Here is a 20,634-nt window from a genome sequence, read left to right on the forward strand (position 1 = left end):
CTACTACAACTCCCGGCCTCCACCGCAGCCAGCAGAGGCTTGTTTTTTCGGTCACTCTGATGGAAGGATGGATGTCTGGGGGTGGTGGCTCTTGCAGAGTGGAGTCCTATGTGTGACCTTCCCATGAAAATTCCATATTTGTGGAGACGCTGCTGACCACAGAGTCGTCTACAGGCTACAGGTCAGTGAATGTGTTGGGGACGAGGTGGTAAATCTCCTGGAGTCTGGGGGACGGGGTGGTAAATCTCCAGGGTCTGCAGCAATCAGGAATGATATCCCCAGTGTCCCCCCCCCCAGCTGACGACTGTGCCTGCCCCAGTTTCCCCCCAGGTGACGACTGCGCCTGCCCCAGTGTCCCCCCCCAGCTGAAGACTGCGCCTGTCCCAGTGTCCCCCTCCCCAGGTGACGCCTGCGCCTTCCCCAGTGTCCCTCCCCCCCAGCTGACGACTGCGCCTGCCCCAGTTTCCCCCCCCAGCTGACGACTGTGCCTGCCCCAGTGTCCCCCCCCAGCTGACGACTGCGCCTGCCCCAGTGTCCCCCCCAGCTCACTGCGCCTGCCCCAGTGTCCCCCCCCCCAGCTGACGACTGCGCCTGCCCCAGTGTCCCCCCCCCAGTTGACGACTGTGCCTGCCCCAGTATCCCCCCCGGCTGAAGACTGCGCCTGCCCCAGTGTCCCCCCCAGCTGAAGACTGCGCCTGCCCCAATGTCCCCCACCCAGCTGACGACTGCGCCTGCCCCAATGTCCCCCACCCAGCTGACGACTGCGCCTGCCCCAGTGTCCCCCCCCCCTCCAGCTGACGACTGCGCCTGCCCCAGTGTCTCCCCCCTCCAGCTGAAGGCTGCACCTGCCCCAGTGTCTCCCCCCTCCAGCTGAAGACTGCACCTGCCCCAGTGTCCCCCCCTTCCAGCTGAAGACTGCACCTGCCCCAGTGTCCCCCCCCTTCCAGCTGAAGACTGCACCTGCCCCAGTGTCCCCCCCCTCCAGCTGAAGACTGCACCTGCCCCAGTGTCCCCCCCCCTCCAGCTGAAGACTGCACCTGCCCCAGTGTCCCCCCCCTCCAGCTGAAGACTGCACCTGCCCCAGTGTCCCCCCCCTCCAGCTGAAGACTGCACCTGCCCCAGTGTCCCCCCCTTCAGCTGAAGACTGCGCCTGCCCCAGTGTCCCCCCAGCTGAAGACTGCGCCTGCCCCAGTGTCCCTCCCGAATGTGAGCAGGTCGGGTTTCCAGCCTTTTCCGCTGCGTAATTTCCTACTCAGTAAGACCCTGTTCACACTGTCTGACCAGAAGGGACCTCTGATTGATACAGGGCACTGATTTGATCCTCAGTGCGGCAACGACCACAGACTGTGACCATGCGGTAAGACGCGGCAGAGGCCATTGTATCACTGCTGTGTCCGGTGGGGGTCTGTGTCCAGAGACGCAGTGTGAACACAACAACCACACCGTCATTGACACCCGTTCTGTAATTTAGACAGTCACTTTATGGCGTCACGAGTAGATATTAATGATCCGTGCAGAGCCCGACGATAAGGCGAGTGTGAACTTGCACTTATGGCGCGGTATCGGGGGTCTCATGTTCCATCTCTCTACCCCCAGACTCCACTCCCCTGGGCTCACCGGACTTTCGCCCTCCGCTGGACATGACATCAGGAAATGGTTCATCTCCAATTCCAGCTGCCGCCACTGGCAACGCCCCACAGAACGGTGAGAGCAAACCGCCGCAGGCCGCGGTCAGGCCGCAGATCCTCACTCACGTCATCGAAGGCTTTGTGATCCAGGAGGGAGGCCAGCCGTTCCCGGTACGCGGGGGGCTGAGTGGATGGGGGGAGTCGAAGTGCAGCGTTTCATTAATGTCTCTCGTCTTCTTACTTTGCAGTCACACCGGAGCAGAGCCGTCCGCGAGGTGGGTCTGCGCTCAGCGCCAGTTACTGCCTGCACGGTGCGGGGAGGCAGGGCAGCAGCCCGGCCCTGGAGCCTGAGTTACCTCAAAGCCCCTCTACAGCAGTGTCACACATGGCCAGTGCTAGATCATGTGGGGGGATGGGTGCTGCCCCCTGTACATGTGTGGGGTGTACTACACATCTGAACAACCGCGTATTACTGAGCAGAGCTGAGGGCTTGGTACAATGTCTGATTGCCCCCAATGGGTCAGGTAAGAGCTCAGCCCGCCTTGTGTGATATTCACTGACGGGAAGCAGAGATGGCGGCAGCAAATTTGGGCATTTTCTCCCGGTTTCAGAAAGCTTCTGTGCATCCATTAAGGCCATATCAGAGAGGTGCTGCAGCAGCCGCCGCTGAGTCTGTCCATCCCACGGGGTCTCCAGTGTTGGCTCCAGGAGCAGCGTGCAGCCGCCACCCCTCCAAATCCAACCATCCTGCGGGTTCCCAGTGTTGACTCCGGTAGCAGCATGCAGCAGCCACCCCCTGAGACTGACCGTCCTGCGGGTTCCCAGTGTTGGCTCCAGGAGCATCGTGCAGCAGCTGCCCCCCTAGTCGGACCATCCCGCAAGGTCCCAGTGTTGGCTTCAGGAGCAGTGTGCAGTAGCCGCCTCCTTCAAGCCTGTCCATCCCACAGGGTCTCCAGTGTTTGCTCCAGGAGCAGTGTGCAGTAACCGCTCCCCGAGTCCGACCATCCCGCAGGGTCCCAGTATTGGCTCCAGGAGCAGAGTGCAGTAACCGTCTCCCCGAGTCGGACCATCCTGCGGGGTCCCAGTGTGGGCTCTAGCAGTAGCCACCCCCTGAGTCCAACCATCCTTAGGGGTCCCAGTCTTGGCTTCAGGAGTAGCATGCATTCGCTGGCCCTGGACTGAGCACCGCTCCTGCTAGTCCCCATTCACACAGCATGATGGTCGCCTCACCTCCTAACTGCAGCTGCTTTTGTGTGACAGGTGGGCCCACATGAGAAGCCGCAGACAGAAAAACAGCCAAAGCAACACGACCCCAATATGACCACCGACTCTGAGATGGAGGAAACCTTCACAACAGGTGACCGGATCCAGATACTTGTCCCAGGAGCTAACCATCTGGACTGCCCCCCCCCCCCCCCCGGAGGGGCAGTCGTCCTGTACAATCTGCGGACACAGTACTTCATTCATTCTTCTGTGTTTCCTCAGTGTCCAAAGATGAACTAAATCCCCCGAAGCTGAAGTGTGAGCTCTGCGGACGAGTTGACTTTGAGTACAAGTTCAAACGCTCCAAGCGATTCTGCTCAATGGCGTGCGCCAAAAGGTGATGACCCGAAATTCTGAACAAAGGGGAGCGTATACTGTATAGGGGTATAGGAGGAAGTGTTTACTATATACGTGGTATAGGAGGAGGAGGTGTATACGGCGTATAGGAGAAGCAGGTGTACACTGTATACGGGGTATAGGAGGATGTGTGTACTTTATAGGAGAAGGATCTGTGTACTGCATAGGGGTATAGGAGGAGGTGTATACTGTATATGGGGTATAAGAGAAGGTGGTGTACAATGTGTATGGGGTATAGGAGGAGGGTGTGTGTACTTTATAGGAGGAGGAGGTGTATACTGTGTAGGAGGTGTATTCTGTATATGTGGTATAGAAGGGGGGTGTATACTGTATATGCGGTATAGGAGATGTATACTGTATATAGGGTATAGGAGGTAAAAAAAATAACTTTAAAAGACTGTTAATTTATTTATTAAGACAAAAACGTCTATTTCTAGAACATATGTACACACGTCCTCAAGTGATGTAATGAGGCCAGACGATATATTGCAATGTGTAAAGATAAAATATAAATCTTCATTTAGATTATAAACACAGAAAAGGATTAAAAATATATCATAAGCTTGGTATATTTTTAAACCTTTTTCTGTTTTTATTTTTTACTAGCTGAAGAGCCCGGCGCCGCCCGGGCATAGTAACTAACTGTGGTTAGTTATAACAAATTATAATGATTATATATATATATATATATATATATATATATATATATATATATATATATATATATAAAGCTGAGTGTAGAGCCCCGCCCACTCCGCATAGCCACATTCACTATAATATCCCACATCATCCCGTCAGCCAGAGCTACCGGACAACTATCCCTAATATCCTACATCATCCCGTCAGCCAGAGCTACCGGACTACTACCCCTAATATCACACATCATCCCGTCAGCCAGAGCCACCGGACAACTATCCCTAATATCCTACATCATCCCATCAGCCAGAGCCATCCGTCAAAGCCACCGGACTACTACCCCTAATATCCCACATTATCCCGTCAGCCAGAGCTACCGGTATACTACCACTAATATCCCACATCATTCCATCACAGCCACAGGACTACTACCACTAATATCCCACATCATCCCATCACAGCCACAGGACTACTACCACTAATATCCCACATCATTCCATCAGCTTGGGATCAGAACCAGAGCGCTGAGTGGAATGGCCCTAACTTCCATACCGGGAATCCCTTTAAAGGGAATCTGTCACCCCTTTTTTGAGAGATCATATAATGATATTCAATTGTGTGTCACATAAGGATTCTCTTAGTACTTTTGCTTCCCCCTGACCCTGCACCTTTCATGCATAAATACCTTTTTTAGATCGGTTCAGATGTATGTAAACTGCCACGGTCCGGTCCGCTGGGCGGGGCTTATTCACCTGCTCCCCCCCTGTCTTGCTCTCCGCATTTCTTCTTGTGTAGAGCAAGACAGGGAGGGGGGGAGCAGTTGAATAAGCCCCGCCCAGCGGACCGGACAGTGGCAGTTTACATACATCTGAACCAATATAAAAAAGGTATTTATGCATGAAAGTTGCGGGGTCAGGGGGAAGCAAAAGTACTAAGAGAATCCTTATGTGACACACAATTGAATGATATCATTATATGATATCTCAAAAAAGGGGTGACAGATTCCCTTTATGAGGCCCTGGGGTCACAACCACAACGCTGAGTGGAACAGTCCTAACTTCCATACCGGGGATCCCTTTAAGAGAGGCCTGGGGTCGGTACCAAATCGCAGAGTGGATTTGCCCTCACTTCCATATCGGGGAACCCTTTAAGAGGGGCCTGGGGTCAGAACCAGAGCGCTTAGTGGAATTGCCCTAACTTCCATATCGGGGAACCCTTTAAGAGGGGCCTGGGGTCAGAACCAGAGCGCTTAGTGGAATTGCCCTAACTTCCATATCGGGGAACCCTTTAAGAGGGGCCTGGGGTCAGAACCAGAGCGCTTAGTGGAATTGCCCTAACTTCCATATCGGGGAACCCTTTATGAGGGGCCTGGGGTCAGAACCAGAGCGCTTAGTGGAATTGCCCTAACTTCCATACCAATGATCCCTTTAAGAGGCCCCTGGGGTCAGAACCACAGCGCTTAGTGGAATTGCCCTAACTTCCATATCGGGGAACCCTTTAAGAGAGGCCTGGGGTCGGTACCAAATCGCAGAGTGGATTTGCCCTCACTTCCATATCGGGGAACCCTTTAAGAGGGGCCTGGGGTCAGAACCAGAGCGCTTAGTAGAATTGCCCTATCTTCCATATCGGGGAACCCTTTAAGAGGGGCCTGGGGTCAGAACCAGAGCGCTTAGTGGAATTGCCCTAACTTCCATACCAATGATCCCTTTAAGAGGCCCCTGGGGTCAGAACCACAGCGCTGAGTGGAATGGTCCTAACTTCCATACCGGGAATCCCTTTAAGAGAGCCTGGGGTCAGAACCAGAACGCTGGATGGATTTGCTCTCACTTCCATACCGGAGATCCCTTTAAGAGGGAAGATGTGCCTATGGGATGGAGGATGTGTGATGGGTATATGGGCAGGGAGAGGGGGATTCATTTCTGTCATGTGCTGTCTGCTCCTTTCTGGGGGGCAGACAATGGCTGGGAGCTTATGTGCACGGGGATGCTAGATTTCTCCCACCCGGTCAATGTCTGCTGAGGTGTTGTCATTGAGTGAGAAAACTGTTGCTCATAGCAACCAATCACAGCTCAGCTTCTTTTAAACAGCTCTGGTGAAATGAAAGATGCTTCGTGATTGGTTGGTGATACACACACGCACACACACACACACATTCAATCTAATATATAAAGCTCAAAGTGTGTATGTATGTATGTATGTGTGTGTGTGTATGTCCGGGATAGGCATCTGCACCGTCGCAGCTACAGACGGAAAATTTCGCGCAGTCGCACGTCTGGACCCCGAGAGCGTCCTAAGCTATGTTGTGAGGCGAAATTTTAACCCCGCGCATTCCAATTCACCAAACAATTTTGCCCCCATCTACATACTGGGGAAAAAGTGTGCGCGCGTCCAGCCCCGCCCCTCATTATGATGTCACAATGGTTGCCATTGCAACGCTGATGTCATCAAGCCCCGCCGCTCATTATGATGTCATAATGGTTGACTATGGAATGGAGGATGTGTGATGGGTATATGGGCACTGGACTATGGGATGGTGGATATGTATGATGGGTATATGGGCACGGGCAGGGCCGGACTGGGACTAAAATTCAGCCCTGGCATTTGAAGTTACACAGGCCCACTAGTCACATGGTGACTATATAATATCTTTGTACACTTGTAGTTTACAAGAAGTGAGAGGAGATTAACACAACTATACAACATGTAGTCACAGCTGTGTCCAGTATTTCAGCTCAGTCCTATTTATTGCTTTTAGGTACAGTACTCCTCCCAAATCTCTGTCCCCTTTTGTATGCATGATTACAGAATTCCTGGCAGAACTGCTCTCTATTGGGCAACCAGACCCCCTGGTCATAGCCGCCCCTATCATACCTCCCAACTTTTGAAGAAGGGAAAGATGGACACGCCCAGCCACACCCATTTAACAACTAGTCACACCCATGTGCACACCTAATCGCACCCATTTAGCACTGCTGATCACACTGACTGGTACTGAGGGCACAGTGGCTGGCATTATGGGCACACTGACTGGCACTAAGGAAGAGAGAAAACAGAGAGAGAGAGAGAAAAAAGAAAACAGAGAGAGCGAGAAAGAAAGGGGAAAGAAAGAAAGAACAGTGAGAGACAAAGAAAGAACAGAGAGAGACAGAGAAAGAACAGAGAGAGAAAGAAAGAGGAGAAAGAAAGAAAGAACAGAGAGAGACAGAGAAAGAACAGAGAGAGAAAGAAAGAAGTAAAGAAAAGAAAGAAAGAACAGAGAGAAAGAACAGAGAGAGAAAGAAATAAAGATTCTACAAAGATACTATAGCAGCCCGGCTCCCATTGTAGTGCCCACCTGAGCCTCCCGGTGCAGGACCTATCATGATCCGCTCACATGGCCGGCATCCCCGATTCCAAGGCGATCCTGCTGTCTGCGCTGTCGGAGGAGGACACGGTGATGGATCTGAAGCATTCCTAGTTCCGTCACAATCTCCTCAAGAAATTATCTCATTTCCGGTCAGCTTCCAGCATATCACTTCAGGTGGAACGTCATGTGTGAGTTTTAAAATGCTCCTCGGGGCTCCGCCGTGTACTCCTGTGTCCGTGGGAAAAGCACGCTTTGTATGCTTTGTACACACTTGGCTCCGCTCCGTACATCCCGTCCACATATGGCTCCACTCCATACACACACGGCTCCACTCTGTCCACCTCGTACACGCGTGGCTCCTCTCCGTACACCTCGTACACACGGCTCCTCTCCATACACCTCGTACACGCGTGGCTCCTCTCCGTACACCTCATACACACACGGCTCCTCTCCGTACACCTCATACACACACGGCTCCTCTCCGTACACCTCGTACACGCGCGGCTCCTCTCCGTACACCTCGTACACACGGCTCCTCTCCGTACACCTCGTACACGCGTGGCTCCTCTCCGTACACCTCGTACACACGGCTCCTCTCCATACACCTCGTACACGCGTGGCTCCTCTCCGTACACCTCATACACGGCTCCTCTCCGTACACCTCGTACACGCGCGGCTCCTCTCCGTACACCTCGTACACGCGCGGCTTCTCTCCGTACACCTCGTACACACACGGCTCCGCTCCGTACACCTCGTACACACACGGCTCCTCTCCGTACACCTCGTACACGCGCGGCTCCTCTCCGTACACCTCGTACACGCGCGGCTCCTCTCCGTACACCTCGTACACGTGTGGCTCCTCTCTGTACACCTCGTACACACACGGCTCCTCTTCGTACACCTCGTACACACGCGGCTCCGCTCCGTACACCTCACACACACACGGCTCCTCTCCGTCCACCTCATACACACACGGCTCTGCTACATCCACACTGTAAATCCTGACCCCACACATACTTACCTCAACCAGCACCATGACAACAGCAAAGCAGAGTCTTGCAGACGGTAGAGGCAAGGCTGAGCGCACAGGACCTGTGATGAGGTCACAGGAGGGGCGGAGTCAGGGGTGACATGATCAGGGGTCTGGACAAAGGCTCCTGATCATGTGACCCCCTGACTCCTCCCCTCCTGTGACCTCATCACAGGTCCTGCGAACAGAGAGAGCAGGCAAGCGAGTGCGACGCTGTGAGTGGCTGCGGGGGGAGGGGGTCTCATGCTAAGGCGAGGATGGGGTGCGTGGGGGAGGCGTGGTGGCTTATCTCCCTGCAGTGCGGGAGGAACTTGGAAACTATCACCGCCGTGCCCGCAGAGGGCCGGCGGCAGGAGCAACAGTGGCCGCAGCAGCTGGGCAAGCGGCCAGATGATCGGGCGCTGCCGCCCGCGGCCCACGTGACAGCGGCCCAGCGGGAAAATGCCCGGTTGGTTATATTGCCAATCCGGGCCTGGGCACGGGACTATGGGATGGAGGATGTGTGATGGGTATATGGGCACTGGACTATGGGATGGAGGATATGTATGACGGGTATATGGGCACGGGACTATGGGATGGACGATATGTATGACGGGTATATGGGCACTCGACTATCGGATGGCGAATATGTATGATGGGTATATGGGCATGGGACTATGGGATGGAGGATATGTATGATGGGTATATGGGCATGGGCCTATGGGATCGTGGATATGTATGATGGGTATATGGGCACGGGACTATGGGATGGAGGATAATTATAATTTGTTATAACTAACCACAGTTAGTTACTATGCCCGGGCAGCGAATTATAATTATCCTCCATCCCATAGTCCCGTGCCCATATACCCATCATACATATCCGCCATCCCATAGTCCCGTGCCCATATACCCGTCATACATATCTTCCATCCCATAGTCCAGTGCCCATATACCCATCACACATCCTCTATCCCATAGTCCCGTGCCCATATACCCATCATACATATCGTCCATCCCATAGTCCCGTGCCCATATACCCGTCATACATATTGTGGCGCTCGTGGCCGCGCCTCTGCTCCGGCGGCGCTCCCGCCGCAGCGCGATCTCTTACCCAGCTCTTCGTCCTCCGACGTCCCTGCGCCCCCTCCCTAGGTCGCGGGCGCGCGACAGCGCTCTCTCTTCGGTCAGCGGTGGGCGGCGCTGAGGGCGGTGCGTACCGCCCACTTCCGGGTCCTATGATATTTCAGGCGTTCTCTCCGTAGAGAGGACGCCTGAGGATAGTGTGTTCCCTTACACTCTGTTCTGGCCCCCTCTGTCATTGTAGGGATCTAGTTTAGGTCCTCTTCCCGTCTCCCTGCTGGTCTCAGTTCTGTCTTGCCTCCTCCTTGTCTCTCCCTCTCTCCGCTCCCTAGGTCTTGTATGTAACTGTCCTTGTACTTCCATCTGTGTCCTCCTAGTGTGCACTCCCTCTGCTCCTGTGCCTCCTCCTGTGTCCCCACTAGTAGCGGCTGCCTGCCGCCTCCTCATCCTATAACCCTGCTCTGTCCAGTATTCTTGGCCGCGCTGTCGCTCCGTGTCCCCGAGCCGTCCCTCCTGGTACCGGCTGTCGCGGTTCTGTCCTCTGCGGTTTTGCCCCTAACGATCCCTGTATAGGGGTCGGTCATCACCTGGCGCGCTCGACCCAGGGGCTCCAGATCCGCGAGCCAGAGGGTCCACTCTCGGAAATTGTCCTTTCCTTGTCCGGTACAGTATCCTCAGGCCATGGACCCCGCCGGTGCCGCGGCCGCTACGCAGAAGGAACTGCTGTTCCTGCGTGAAAATCAGACCCGGATAATGTCCTTCATGAAGTCCATGGACACCCGGTTGTCTGCTCTGCAAACCTCAGACCCAGGGCACGCCCCCCTCCTAGTCAGCCTTCAGCAGGAGCTCGCGCAGCAGCGCGATGCCCAGTCCCACATTTTGGGTTATATGGCGTCCGTTGACGACCGACTGCTTGCCTTGCAGTCTGTCGCGGCCGCCACTACCCCACCCAGGGACGCAGCCTCGTCTCGGCCCCCCCGACTGGGAAAGCCTCCCCGGTATGGCGGAGATCCTAAACTATGTCGGGGATTTTTAAATCAGTGCAGACTGCACTTTGAGCTCTTGCCCCAACAATACCCCACTGATCGCGCCAAGGTGGCGTTCATTGTTTCCCATCTTGAGGGAGAAGCCCTGGCCTGGGTGAATCCCCTATGGGAGAGGGACGATCCTGTCGTGTCTAGTATCCAAAACTTTCTGGAGACGTTTCGCAAAGTTTTTGATGAGCCCGGACGCTTAGCGTCTACTACAGAGGCCCTCTTTAACCTCCGCCAGGGGTCTCTTACGGTGGGACAGTACGCCATCCGCTTTCGGACTTTGTCGTCGGAACTTGGATGGAATAATGAGGCACTTGTGGGGGCCTTCTGGAGAGGCCTCTCAAGTAAAATTAAGGATGAACTTGCCGGTCGGGATACCCCAACCACCCTGGAGGATCTCATATCTCTGGCCACGCGCATAGACCTGCGGTTCCTGGAGCGCGCTCGAGAATCGGTTAGGGAGCGCAGACCCTTCAGGCTATATCAAGCGCCCATTCCGCGCCCCTCAGCTCCCTCTACTAGTACCGGTCCCGAGCCTATGCAGGTAGATCGGATTAGGTTGACTGAGCAGCGTCGCAGGGAGAGGATGACGAACGGGCTCTACCTGTACTGCGGTGGAGCCAATCACTTTGTGCGCACCTGTCCGGAGAGACCGGGAAACGCCTCCACCTAGGTCAGGTAAGAGGGGTCTCCCTAGGTGATCATAATTCCTCTCTGCCCCTTACCCTTTCAGCTTTAATTATTTCAGGTCGGGAGCGCAGATCTGTGGAGGCGTATGTGGACTCGGGTGCGGCGGGTAATTTTATCCGGCAAGATGAGGTGGATAAACTCCGGATTCCGGTGGTCATCTTAAAAGATCCGCGTGCTATCACCTCTGTCGATGGAAAACCTCTTCCCGAGCTCGTCACCATGGTTATGGCCGAAGTAGACCTACAAATTGGAGCGCTTCATGTTGAAAGAATTGCCTTCTATGTCCTGCCTAATTTGTCCCACGCTGTCCTCTTAGGATTACCCTGGCTCCGGCTGCACGAGCCAGTCATAGACTGGCGCTCAGGGGAGATCCTACGCTGGGGTCATTCCTGCCACGCACGGTGTTTGCGGCCCATCCTTCATCCTCGTCTCCTGCCTATGCCAGCCAATCTTCCGGGTCTTCCCGCACCGTACTACGGGTACGCCGACGTTTTTAGTAAAAAAGAAGCCGATTCCCTGCCCCCGCATCGGGCCTATGACTGCCCCATCAACCTGATTCCCGGAGCCACGCCGCCCAGAGAGAGAACGTACCCCTTATCCCCAGCTGAGACCACAGCCATGACTGAGTACATACAGGAGAACTTGGCCAAGGGGTTTATTCGGAAATCCGCGTCCCCAGCAGGCGCAGGCTTTTTCTTCGTTCGGAAGAAGAACGGATCCCTCAGACCATGTATCGACTACCGGGGCCTGAACAATATCACGGTTAAGAATCGATACCCGCTCCCGCTGATTCCGGAATTGTTCGACCGGCTGAGAGGGGCTCGGATCTTCACGAAGCTGGATCTACGGGGAGCCTACAATTTGATCCGGATCCGCGCAGGGGATGAGTGGAAGACGGCCTTCAATACCCGTGACGGCCATTATGAGTATTTGGTCATGCCGTTTGGTCTCTGCAATGCTCCAGCCGTGTTCCAGGAGTTCGTTAATGAAGTGTTTCGGGATCTCCTGTATTCGTGCGTAGTAGTGTACCTAGATGATATTCTTATCTTTTCGCCTGATCTATCCTCTCATCGGAGAAGCGTACGCATGGTCCTGCACCGACTCCGGGAGAATCACCTCTACGCCAAAATTGAAAAGTGTCTCTTCGAACAGACCTCGCTACCCTTCTTGGGGTATATTATCACAGACTCCGGTCTAAAGATGGATCCCGAGAAACTCTCTGCGGTACTCAAGTGGCCCCGTCCTGTCGGTATAAAGGCCATCCAGCGTTTCCTTGGATTCGCGAATTATTACCGACAGTTCGTGCCGCATTTTTCCACGGTGACCAAACCCCTCACGGCCCTGACCCGTAAAGGAACTAAGCCAAACAGCTGGTCTCCCGAGGCTGAAGACGCCTTTCTGGCGCTAAAATGCTCCTTTGCCTCAGCGCCAGTCTTACATCGGCCGGTGGTCAGTAGGCCTTTTGTTCTAGAAGTGGACGCCTCTTCCACCGGAGCTGGGGCGGTTCTCTCTCAGCAAGCCTCCTCAGGTCAACTGGTGCCCTGCGGGTTCTTTTCCAGATCCTTCTCACCTGCAGAGTGCAACTACTCCATTGGAGACCGGGAATTGCTGGCCATTAAGATGGCTCTAGAAGAATGGCGGTACTTGCTCGAGGGGGCGGTGCATCCCTTTACTATCTTCACGGACCACAAAAATTTGGCCTATCTGCAGTCCGCGCAGAGGCTCAACACCAGACAGGCCAGATGGGCCTTGTATTTTTCTCGGTTTGATTTCAAGCTGCACTTCCGGCCCGGCGATAAGAACGTCAAGGCGGATGCACTCTCCAGGTCCTTACAGTCGCCTGAGGAGGACGAGGGTCCATCATATATTATCGAGCCTACCAAGATGATCACGGTGGCCCCTGTGAACTTTTCTGCTCCTCCACCAGGCAAGACCTTCGTGCCTCGGAATAAGCGTCTGGAGGTGTTACGCACTCCTCCAAGGTTGCTGGGCACGTCGGGACCAAGAAGACCCTCTCGCTCCTCGCCCGTTATTACTGGTGGGCCACCCTCTGCCAAGACGTGGTGGATTACGTTGCTTTTGCACAACCTGTGCTCGGAACAAGGTCCTAAGGACCCTTCCCTCCGGCCTTCTCCATCCGTTGCCTGTTCCGGAGGCCCCATGGCAGCAAATTGCTATGGATTTCGTGACTGACTTGCCTCGCTCAGCCGGTTGCACCACCATCTTAGTCGTAGCGGACCGCTTCTCCAAGATGGCTCATTTTGTCCCCCTGGCCGGATTGCCGTCAGCTCCGAAGTTGGCCGAGATCTTCATCCACCAGATCTTCAGGTTACATGGTCTCCCCCTACGGATTGTGTCTGATTGTAGGGTTCAGTTTACGTCTCGCTTTTGGAGGGCTCTCTGCCGACTTATGGGTACATCCACCGATTTCTCCTCTGCTTATCATCCACAGACCAATGGGCAAGTGGAACGGATAAATCAGGGCCTGACAACCTATCTGCGTCACTTTTCCAACGCTCATCAGGACAACTGGGTCTCACTTCTACCTTGGGCAGAATTCGCCCATAACAACCACCCCAGTGAGTCGACCACCAATCTCCGTTCTTTGTGGTCTCTGGTCGCAATCCGGGGGTTCCACTGCCCTTTACCACCTCATCAGGAGTTCCGGCAGCAGATGCTCTCGCCATAGAATTTTCTAAGATTTGGAGGGAGACAAGAGAGTCCCTCGTGAATGCCAGTGCTCGAATCAAGAAACATGCGGACAAGAGACGAAGGGACCTTCCTCCGTACCATCCTGGCGACAAGGTCTGGCTGTCGACCAAGCACATCCGCTTGAAAGTTCCTTCCTATAAGTTGAGTCCTCGTTACATCGGCCCCTTCGAGGTGCTAAAACGCATCAATGAGGTGGCTTATAAACTGAAATTGCCGGCTTCACTCCGGGTCCCCAACGCCTTTCATATCTCGCTCCTGAAACCTGTAGTTCTGAATCGGTTCCAACCAGCCTCCATTGCCCCTCCTTCGCCTGTTGGCTCGGATGACATCTTTGAAATAAGGGACATTTTAGCCATGAAAAAGGTCAGGGGGAGATCCCTCTTTCTTATTGATTGGAAGGGGTTTGGCCCTGAGGAGAGGTCCTGGGAGCCTCGAGAAAACATCAACGCCCCCCTAATATTGAAAAGATTTCTGGCCAGTCTCAGAAAGGGGGGGGTACTGTGGTGCTCGCGGCCGTGCCCGGCCGCGCCTCCGCTCCGGCGGCACCGGCTGTTGCCGCCCCCCGCCGGCGCTCCCGCCGCAGCGCGATCTCTTACCCAGCTCTTCGTCCTCCGACGTCCCTGCGCCCCCTCCCTAGGTCGCGGGCGCGCGCCAGCGCTCTCTCTTCGGTCAGCGGTGGGCGGCGCTGAGGGCGGTGCCTACCGCCCACTTCCGGGTCCTATGATATTTCAGGCGTTCTCTCCGTAGAGAGGACGCCTGAGGATAGTGTGTTCCCTTACACTCTGTTTTGGCCCCCTCTGTCGTTGTAGGGATCTAGTTTAGGTCCTCTTCCCGTCCCCCTGCTGGTCTCAGTTCTGTCTCGCCTCCTCCTTGTCTCTCCCTCTCTCCGCTCCCTAGGTCTCGTATGTAACTGTCCTTGTACTTCCATCTGTGTCCTCCTAGTGTGCACTCCCTCTGCTCCTGTGCCTCCTCCTGTGTCCCCACTAGTAGCGGCTGCCTGCCGCCTCCTCATCCTATAACCCTGCTCTGTCCAGTATTCTTGGCCGCGCTGTCGCTCCGTGTCCCCGAGCCGTCCCTCCTGGTACCGGCTGTCGCGGTTCTGTCCTCTGTGGTTTTGCCCCTAACGATCCCTGTATAGGGTTCGGTCATCACCTGGCGCGCTCGACCCAGGGGCTCCAGATCCGCGACCCAGAGGGTCCACTCTCGGACATTGTCCTTTCCCTGTCCGTTACACATATCCTCCATCCCATAGTCCAGTGCTGTAATGTATGAACACAGTGACTGCACCAATAGAATAGTGAGTGCAGCTCTGGAGTATAATACAGGATGTAACTCAGGATCAATAATGTAATGTACTGTATGTATACAGTGACTGCACCAGCAGAACAGTGAGTGCAGCTCTGGGGTATAATACAGGTTGCAAGCCCCGCCGCTCATTATGATGACATAATGGTTGACTATGGGATGGAGGATGTGTATGACGGGTATATGGGCACGGGACTATGGGATGGAGGATATGTATGACGGGTATATGGGCACGGGACTATGGGATGGAGGTTGTGTGACGGGTATATGGGCACGGGACTATGGGATGGAGGATGTGTGATGGGTATATGGGCACTGGACTATGGGATGGAGGATATGTATGACGGGTATAAGGGCACGGGACTATGGGATGGAGGATGTGTGATGGGTATATGGGCATGGGACTATGAGATGAAGGATGTGTGATGGGTATATGGGCACTCGACTATGGGATGGCGATTTTGTATGATGGGTGTATGGGCATGGGCCTATGGGATCGTGGATATGTATGATGGGTATATGGGCATGGGACTATGGGATGGAGAATGTGTGATGGGTATATGGGCACTCGACTATGGGATAGAGGATATGTATGATGGGTATATGGGCATGGGCCTATGGGATCGTGGATATGTATGATGGGTATATGGGCACGGGACTATGGGATGGAGGATAATTATAATTTGCTATAACTAACCAGTTAGTTACTATGCCCGGGCAGCGCCGGGCTCTTCAGCTAGTCTAATATATAAAGCTCAAAGTGTGTATGTATGTATGTATGTGTGTGTGTATGTATATGTCCAGGATAGGCATCCGCACCGTCGCAGCTACAGCCACAAAATTTGGTACAGTCACACGTCTGGACCCCGAGAGCGTCCTAAGCTATGTTGTGAGGTGAAATTTTAACCCCGCGCGTTCCAATTCACCAAACAATTTTGCCCCTATCTACATACTGGGGAAAAAGTGTGTGGGTGTCAAGCCCCGCCCCTCACTATGATGTCATAATGCCCCTATTTGCATACTGGGGAAACAGTGTGTGCGTATCAAGCCCCGCCCCTCATTATGTTGTCACAATGGTTGCCATGGCGACGCTGATGTCACATAGGTTGCAAGCCCTGCCGCTGCTCTTTATGATGTCATAATGGTTGACTATGGGATGGAGGATGTGTGATGGGTATATGGGCACTGGACTATGGGATGGAGGATATGTATGACGGGTATATGGGCACGGGACTATGGGATGGAGGATGTGTGATGGGTATATAGGCACGGGACTATGGGATGGAGGATATGTATGACGGGTATATGGGCACGGGAGTATGGGATGGAGGATGTGTGATGGGTATATGGGCACGGGACTATGGGATGGAGGATATGTATGATGGGTATATAGGCACGGGACTATGGGATGGAGGATATGTATGATGGGAATATGGGCATGGGACTATGAGATGAAGGATGTATGATGGGTATATGGGCACTCGACTATGGGATGGCGAATATGTATGATGGGTATATGGGCATGGGACTATGGGATGGAGGATGGGTATATGGGCACTCTACTATGGGATGGAGGATATGTATGATGGGTATATGGGCACTGGCCTATGGGATGGTGGATATGTATGATGGGTATATGGGCACGGGACTATGGGATGGAGGATAATTATAGTTTGTTATAACTAACCACAGTTAGTTACTATGTCCGGGCAGCGTCGGGCTCTTCAGCTAGTTTTATAAATAGTGATAATCTAAATAAAGATTTATATTTTATCTTTACACATTGCAATATATCGTCTGGCCTCATTACATAACTTGATGATGTGTGTACATATAGGGTATAGGAAGTGCATACTGAATACGGGGGAGTGGCTGGACACTCGTAGGATCACTCTGCCCCTATATCCTCTAGGTATAATGTCGGCTGCACGAAGCGCGTCGGCCTTTTTCATCCGGACCGCTCCAAGTTACAGAAACCGGTGGTAGCGAAGCCGCAGCGTCGGAGATCACGGAAGAGGAACCTGCAGAGTCCGAGCGAGGAGAGGATGATGCTGGTACGGAGCGCAGGGGGCTAGCGACGGGAGGGCAGTTTCTGGGGGCCACTGCTACACTACCTGAAGACTCCTGTAGGGTTGGCAGCACTAGAGCTGTGGAATGGGGGTATTACTTCTCTAGCATTGGCTGTAGTAGGGTCAGGTGTCTTCTTTAGGGTGGGCAGCACTAGAGCTGAGGGATGGGGGTATTAGTTCTCTAGCATTGGCTGTAGTAGGGTCAGGGGTCTTCTCTAGGGTGGGCAGCACTAGAGCTGAGGGATGAGGGTATTACTTCTCTAGCATTGGCTGTATTAGAGTCAGGGGTCTTCTCTAGGGTGGGCGGCACTAGAGCTCAGAGATGGCAGTATTACTTCTCTAGCATTGGCTGTAGTAGGGTCAGGGGTCGTCTCTAGGGTGGGCAGCACTAGAGCTGAGGGATGTGGGGGTATTCTCTAGCACTGGCTGTAGTAGGGTCAGAGGTCTTCTGTAGGGTCGTCAGCAGGAGAGTTGAGGGATGGGGGTATTACTTCTCTAGCATTGGCTGTAGTAGGGTCAGGGGTGGTCTATAGGGTGGGCGGCACTAGAGCTGAGAGATGGGGTATTACTTTTCTAGCACTGACTGTAGTAGGGTCAGGGGTCTTCTCTAGGGTCGCGGGGGCTGCGTACAGTTTTGTTGGTTCATCCAGGGCCGGGCACCAGCTGAGCATTCTGTTCCCTTCTCGCGTTTCTCCCCACAGATGTCGGAGACCATCACTCCCATCAGTGTGACGCCTTTGACTACAACTTCCAACCTCAATCACAATAACAGCCAGGAGGACTCCAGCCGCTGCTCGGACCACTCCAGCTATGAGGAGCCCTTATCCCCCATGTCCGCCATCTCCTCCCTGTCCCGCCGTCGCCACTTTGAGCGTGGTCTGGAACTGACAGGTCTACAGGGCGGCCTTCACAGCTTCTTACCGCGTGATCCCACCAAGTGGAACGTGGAAGATGTCTACGAGTTCATCCGGTCCTTGCCAGGTGTGTGATTCCTGCCCAGCCCTGAGCCAGCGGGGGGTCTCAACAGCATCGGCTGTCTCCATATTGTGGCATTGTGAGAAAAGAGCCGGAGGATAAAGATATCCCCCACGGTCACCAATGTTTGACAGAGCTCACACAGTCACAGCTCTCTGACGCGCCCCTTACCCTCAGAATAGGATAAGTAGTCGCCGGAGGGGCTGCCCTGTCACGTACTGGTTATCGGGGCACTCTGCAGTGAGTGCGATATATACTGGGAATATATATCTAAACCTCTGGTCCGTCACACACCAGACTGGTATGCTGCCATCAGTTCCTCGTTAAATATAAGCCGGTCCATTAACAATCTTATATCGGGTCAGAAACAAATCCCAGGTAGCGTATAAGTACTAGCCGGACTCAGGGACGTGGCAAATCGGGTTTCGAGATAAAATAGCAGTCCAAAATTAATTGATATTTTAATTGCAAAAGGCGTACTAGATAATACAAATATATATAGAGTAATATACAGATATTGTAGCCAGAAGTACAGATAAAAAGTAGGGTACAGGTATGGGATTGCAGTAAGCTGTATGTGTCACGTTACCATTCCTTATAGCATGTGGGCCCCAGGGAAGCGCTCAAATCCACAGGTCCTTTCTTAGTTTCTGGTCCGTCTCCACGTGTGACGTGACGTGGCTTCCGTGGCATAACAATGACACTGGCTAAAGGTGTGTAGCTAGCTTTTAACCCTTAGCTCACTCCCTCCCATATTTGCCACCGCCCCTCTGGATTGAACTGAAATCTACTCCCCTGACCTCCTAGCTTAAATAATTCCCAATTTCTATGATGGGTCATAACTTCCTAGGGGAAAGTCCAAACGGGACGAATGACCTCTCAACAGGTTCGTTGGGGCTGGACCGATATGGAGAATCCAAACTTGGGTCGGCTAAGTGGTTCTGGAGAGCCAGTCTTGATAGCCCGTTATCTGGGATAGAGAATGATGAGACACGGGTGTGTGCGGAAGGTTCCCATGATTCTGGTGGTATATTGGACTTAACTCTGAGGTTCACGGTACTCTCATAATTCATCTGTGTCGGTGCCCAAATGTCTATGCCTTCCATTGATACTGGTTGATGTTGGTCGCCTTGCACAAACGACAGCAGGGTGTCCCAGCTCTGTTCCTCATTTTCTTAATTATCACGTGGCCTCTAATTCTCTGGCCATATGGCATGTTCCTGTTTTTTGGGGAATTTGTGTACTTATCCCATGGGTGGGGGGCCTCAATTCCAGGAGCAGACGGAGATCTCTAGATAATATATTGGGCCTGAATTAATAATTCCAAAATGGAGTCTCTCTCATCCCTCACACCTCCCCGCTTTAGAGGGCACTAGGGGGTATCACATTCCTGTGTTCCCCCACGCCCCCTTCTGCCACCTCCCCTTGCTGGGATAACCGGTCAGCATTCCTGTGGTCACGCCCCCTTTTGTGGTGAATGGTGAAGTGGTATTGCTGGAGCGCCAGGTTCCAGTGTAGCAACCTTTCATTCGTCCCTGAGACCATGTGTGACCAGCTGAGGGGGTTGTGGTCCGTCTTCATGGTGAAGTGGAGCCCATATAGGTAGGGCTGCAGACACTACAGGGCCCATACAATTGCCAGGCATTCCTTTTCCATTGTGGAGTAGGCCACCTCCCTCGGCAATAGCTTCCTGCTCACGTACAAGACAGGATGTTCCTGGTCCATCAAATTAACCTGACTGAGCACAGCACCAAGGCCAAAGTCACTGGCGTCGGTCTGTAATACAAATGTCTGTTCAAAGTCAGCAGCTTGTAGTACTGGAAAGCTAGAGAGAGAGGTCTTGAGCGCCTAGAAAGCTGTCTCACAGGGCACTGTCCAGTCAAATGCGACAGGCAGCTTCTACTTGGTGAGGTCCGTCAGGGGCTTTGCCAGGGTACTATAGTGTGGAACGAATCTCCTATAGTACCCGGCGGTCACCAAGAAGGACATCACTTGCTTCTTGGTCCTGGGGTTGGGTCAGGATGCAGTGGCATCCACTTTCCCAGGCTCTCGCTTCAGAACCCCCTAGCCAACCCGGTGACCCAGGTAGAGGACCTTGCTCATGCCCAGCTGGCATTTTTCCGGCTGGATAGTCAAACCTGCCCATTGGATCTGCCTGAGCACCTGCGCCAGATGCTCTAGGTGATCTTCCCAGGTGGGACTGAACATGGCAATATCATCCAGGTACGCGCATGTGTACCCTTCAAGTCCCTTGAGCAGTGTATTGACCATCCGCTGAAAAGTGGCAGGAACATTCTTCATGCCGAATGGCATCATGGTGGACTCATACAGTCCAAAAGGGGTAATAAAGGCAGAGTGTTCCCATGCCTCACGGGTCTGGGGAGTCTGCCAATATCCCCGACTCGGATCCATGATGGTCAGGTACTGGTCGAGCAGGTTATCGATGCATGGTATGGGAAACGCATCAGTGACCGTCACAGAGTTGAGCCCCCTGCAGTCCACGCAGAACCAGGTTCGGCCCTTTTTG

At 53.6% G+C, this 20,634-nt stretch overlaps 1 protein-coding gene across 2 annotated transcripts in view; it reads left to right on the forward strand.

Annotated features, from left to right (window-relative positions):
• Positions 1–20,634, forward strand: part of LOC141085076 (polyhomeotic-like protein 2) — a 48,965-nt gene that overhangs the window by 19,795 nt on the left and 8,536 nt on the right. For both annotated transcript variants that reach the window (XM_073570111.1, XM_073570112.1), the window contains exons 9-14: positions 1,597–1,799; positions 1,877–1,903; positions 2,889–2,985; positions 3,114–3,228; positions 16,976–17,117; positions 17,834–18,113. In XM_073570111.1, the coding sequence (XP_073426212.1) occupies positions 1,597–1,799; positions 1,877–1,903; positions 2,889–2,985; positions 3,114–3,228; positions 16,976–17,117; positions 17,834–18,113 (864 nt within the window). The remainder of the gene's footprint in view (positions 1–1,596; positions 1,800–1,876; positions 1,904–2,888; positions 2,986–3,113; positions 3,229–16,975; positions 17,118–17,833; positions 18,114–20,634) is intronic.

Source organism: Dendrobates tinctorius, unplaced genomic scaffold, assembly GCF_039654945.1.
Source record: "Dendrobates tinctorius isolate UK_male_01 unplaced genomic scaffold, ASM3965494v1 ptg000028l, whole genome shotgun sequence".
Classification (NCBI taxonomy): Eukaryota; Metazoa; Chordata; class Amphibia; order Anura; family Dendrobatidae; genus Dendrobates; species Dendrobates tinctorius.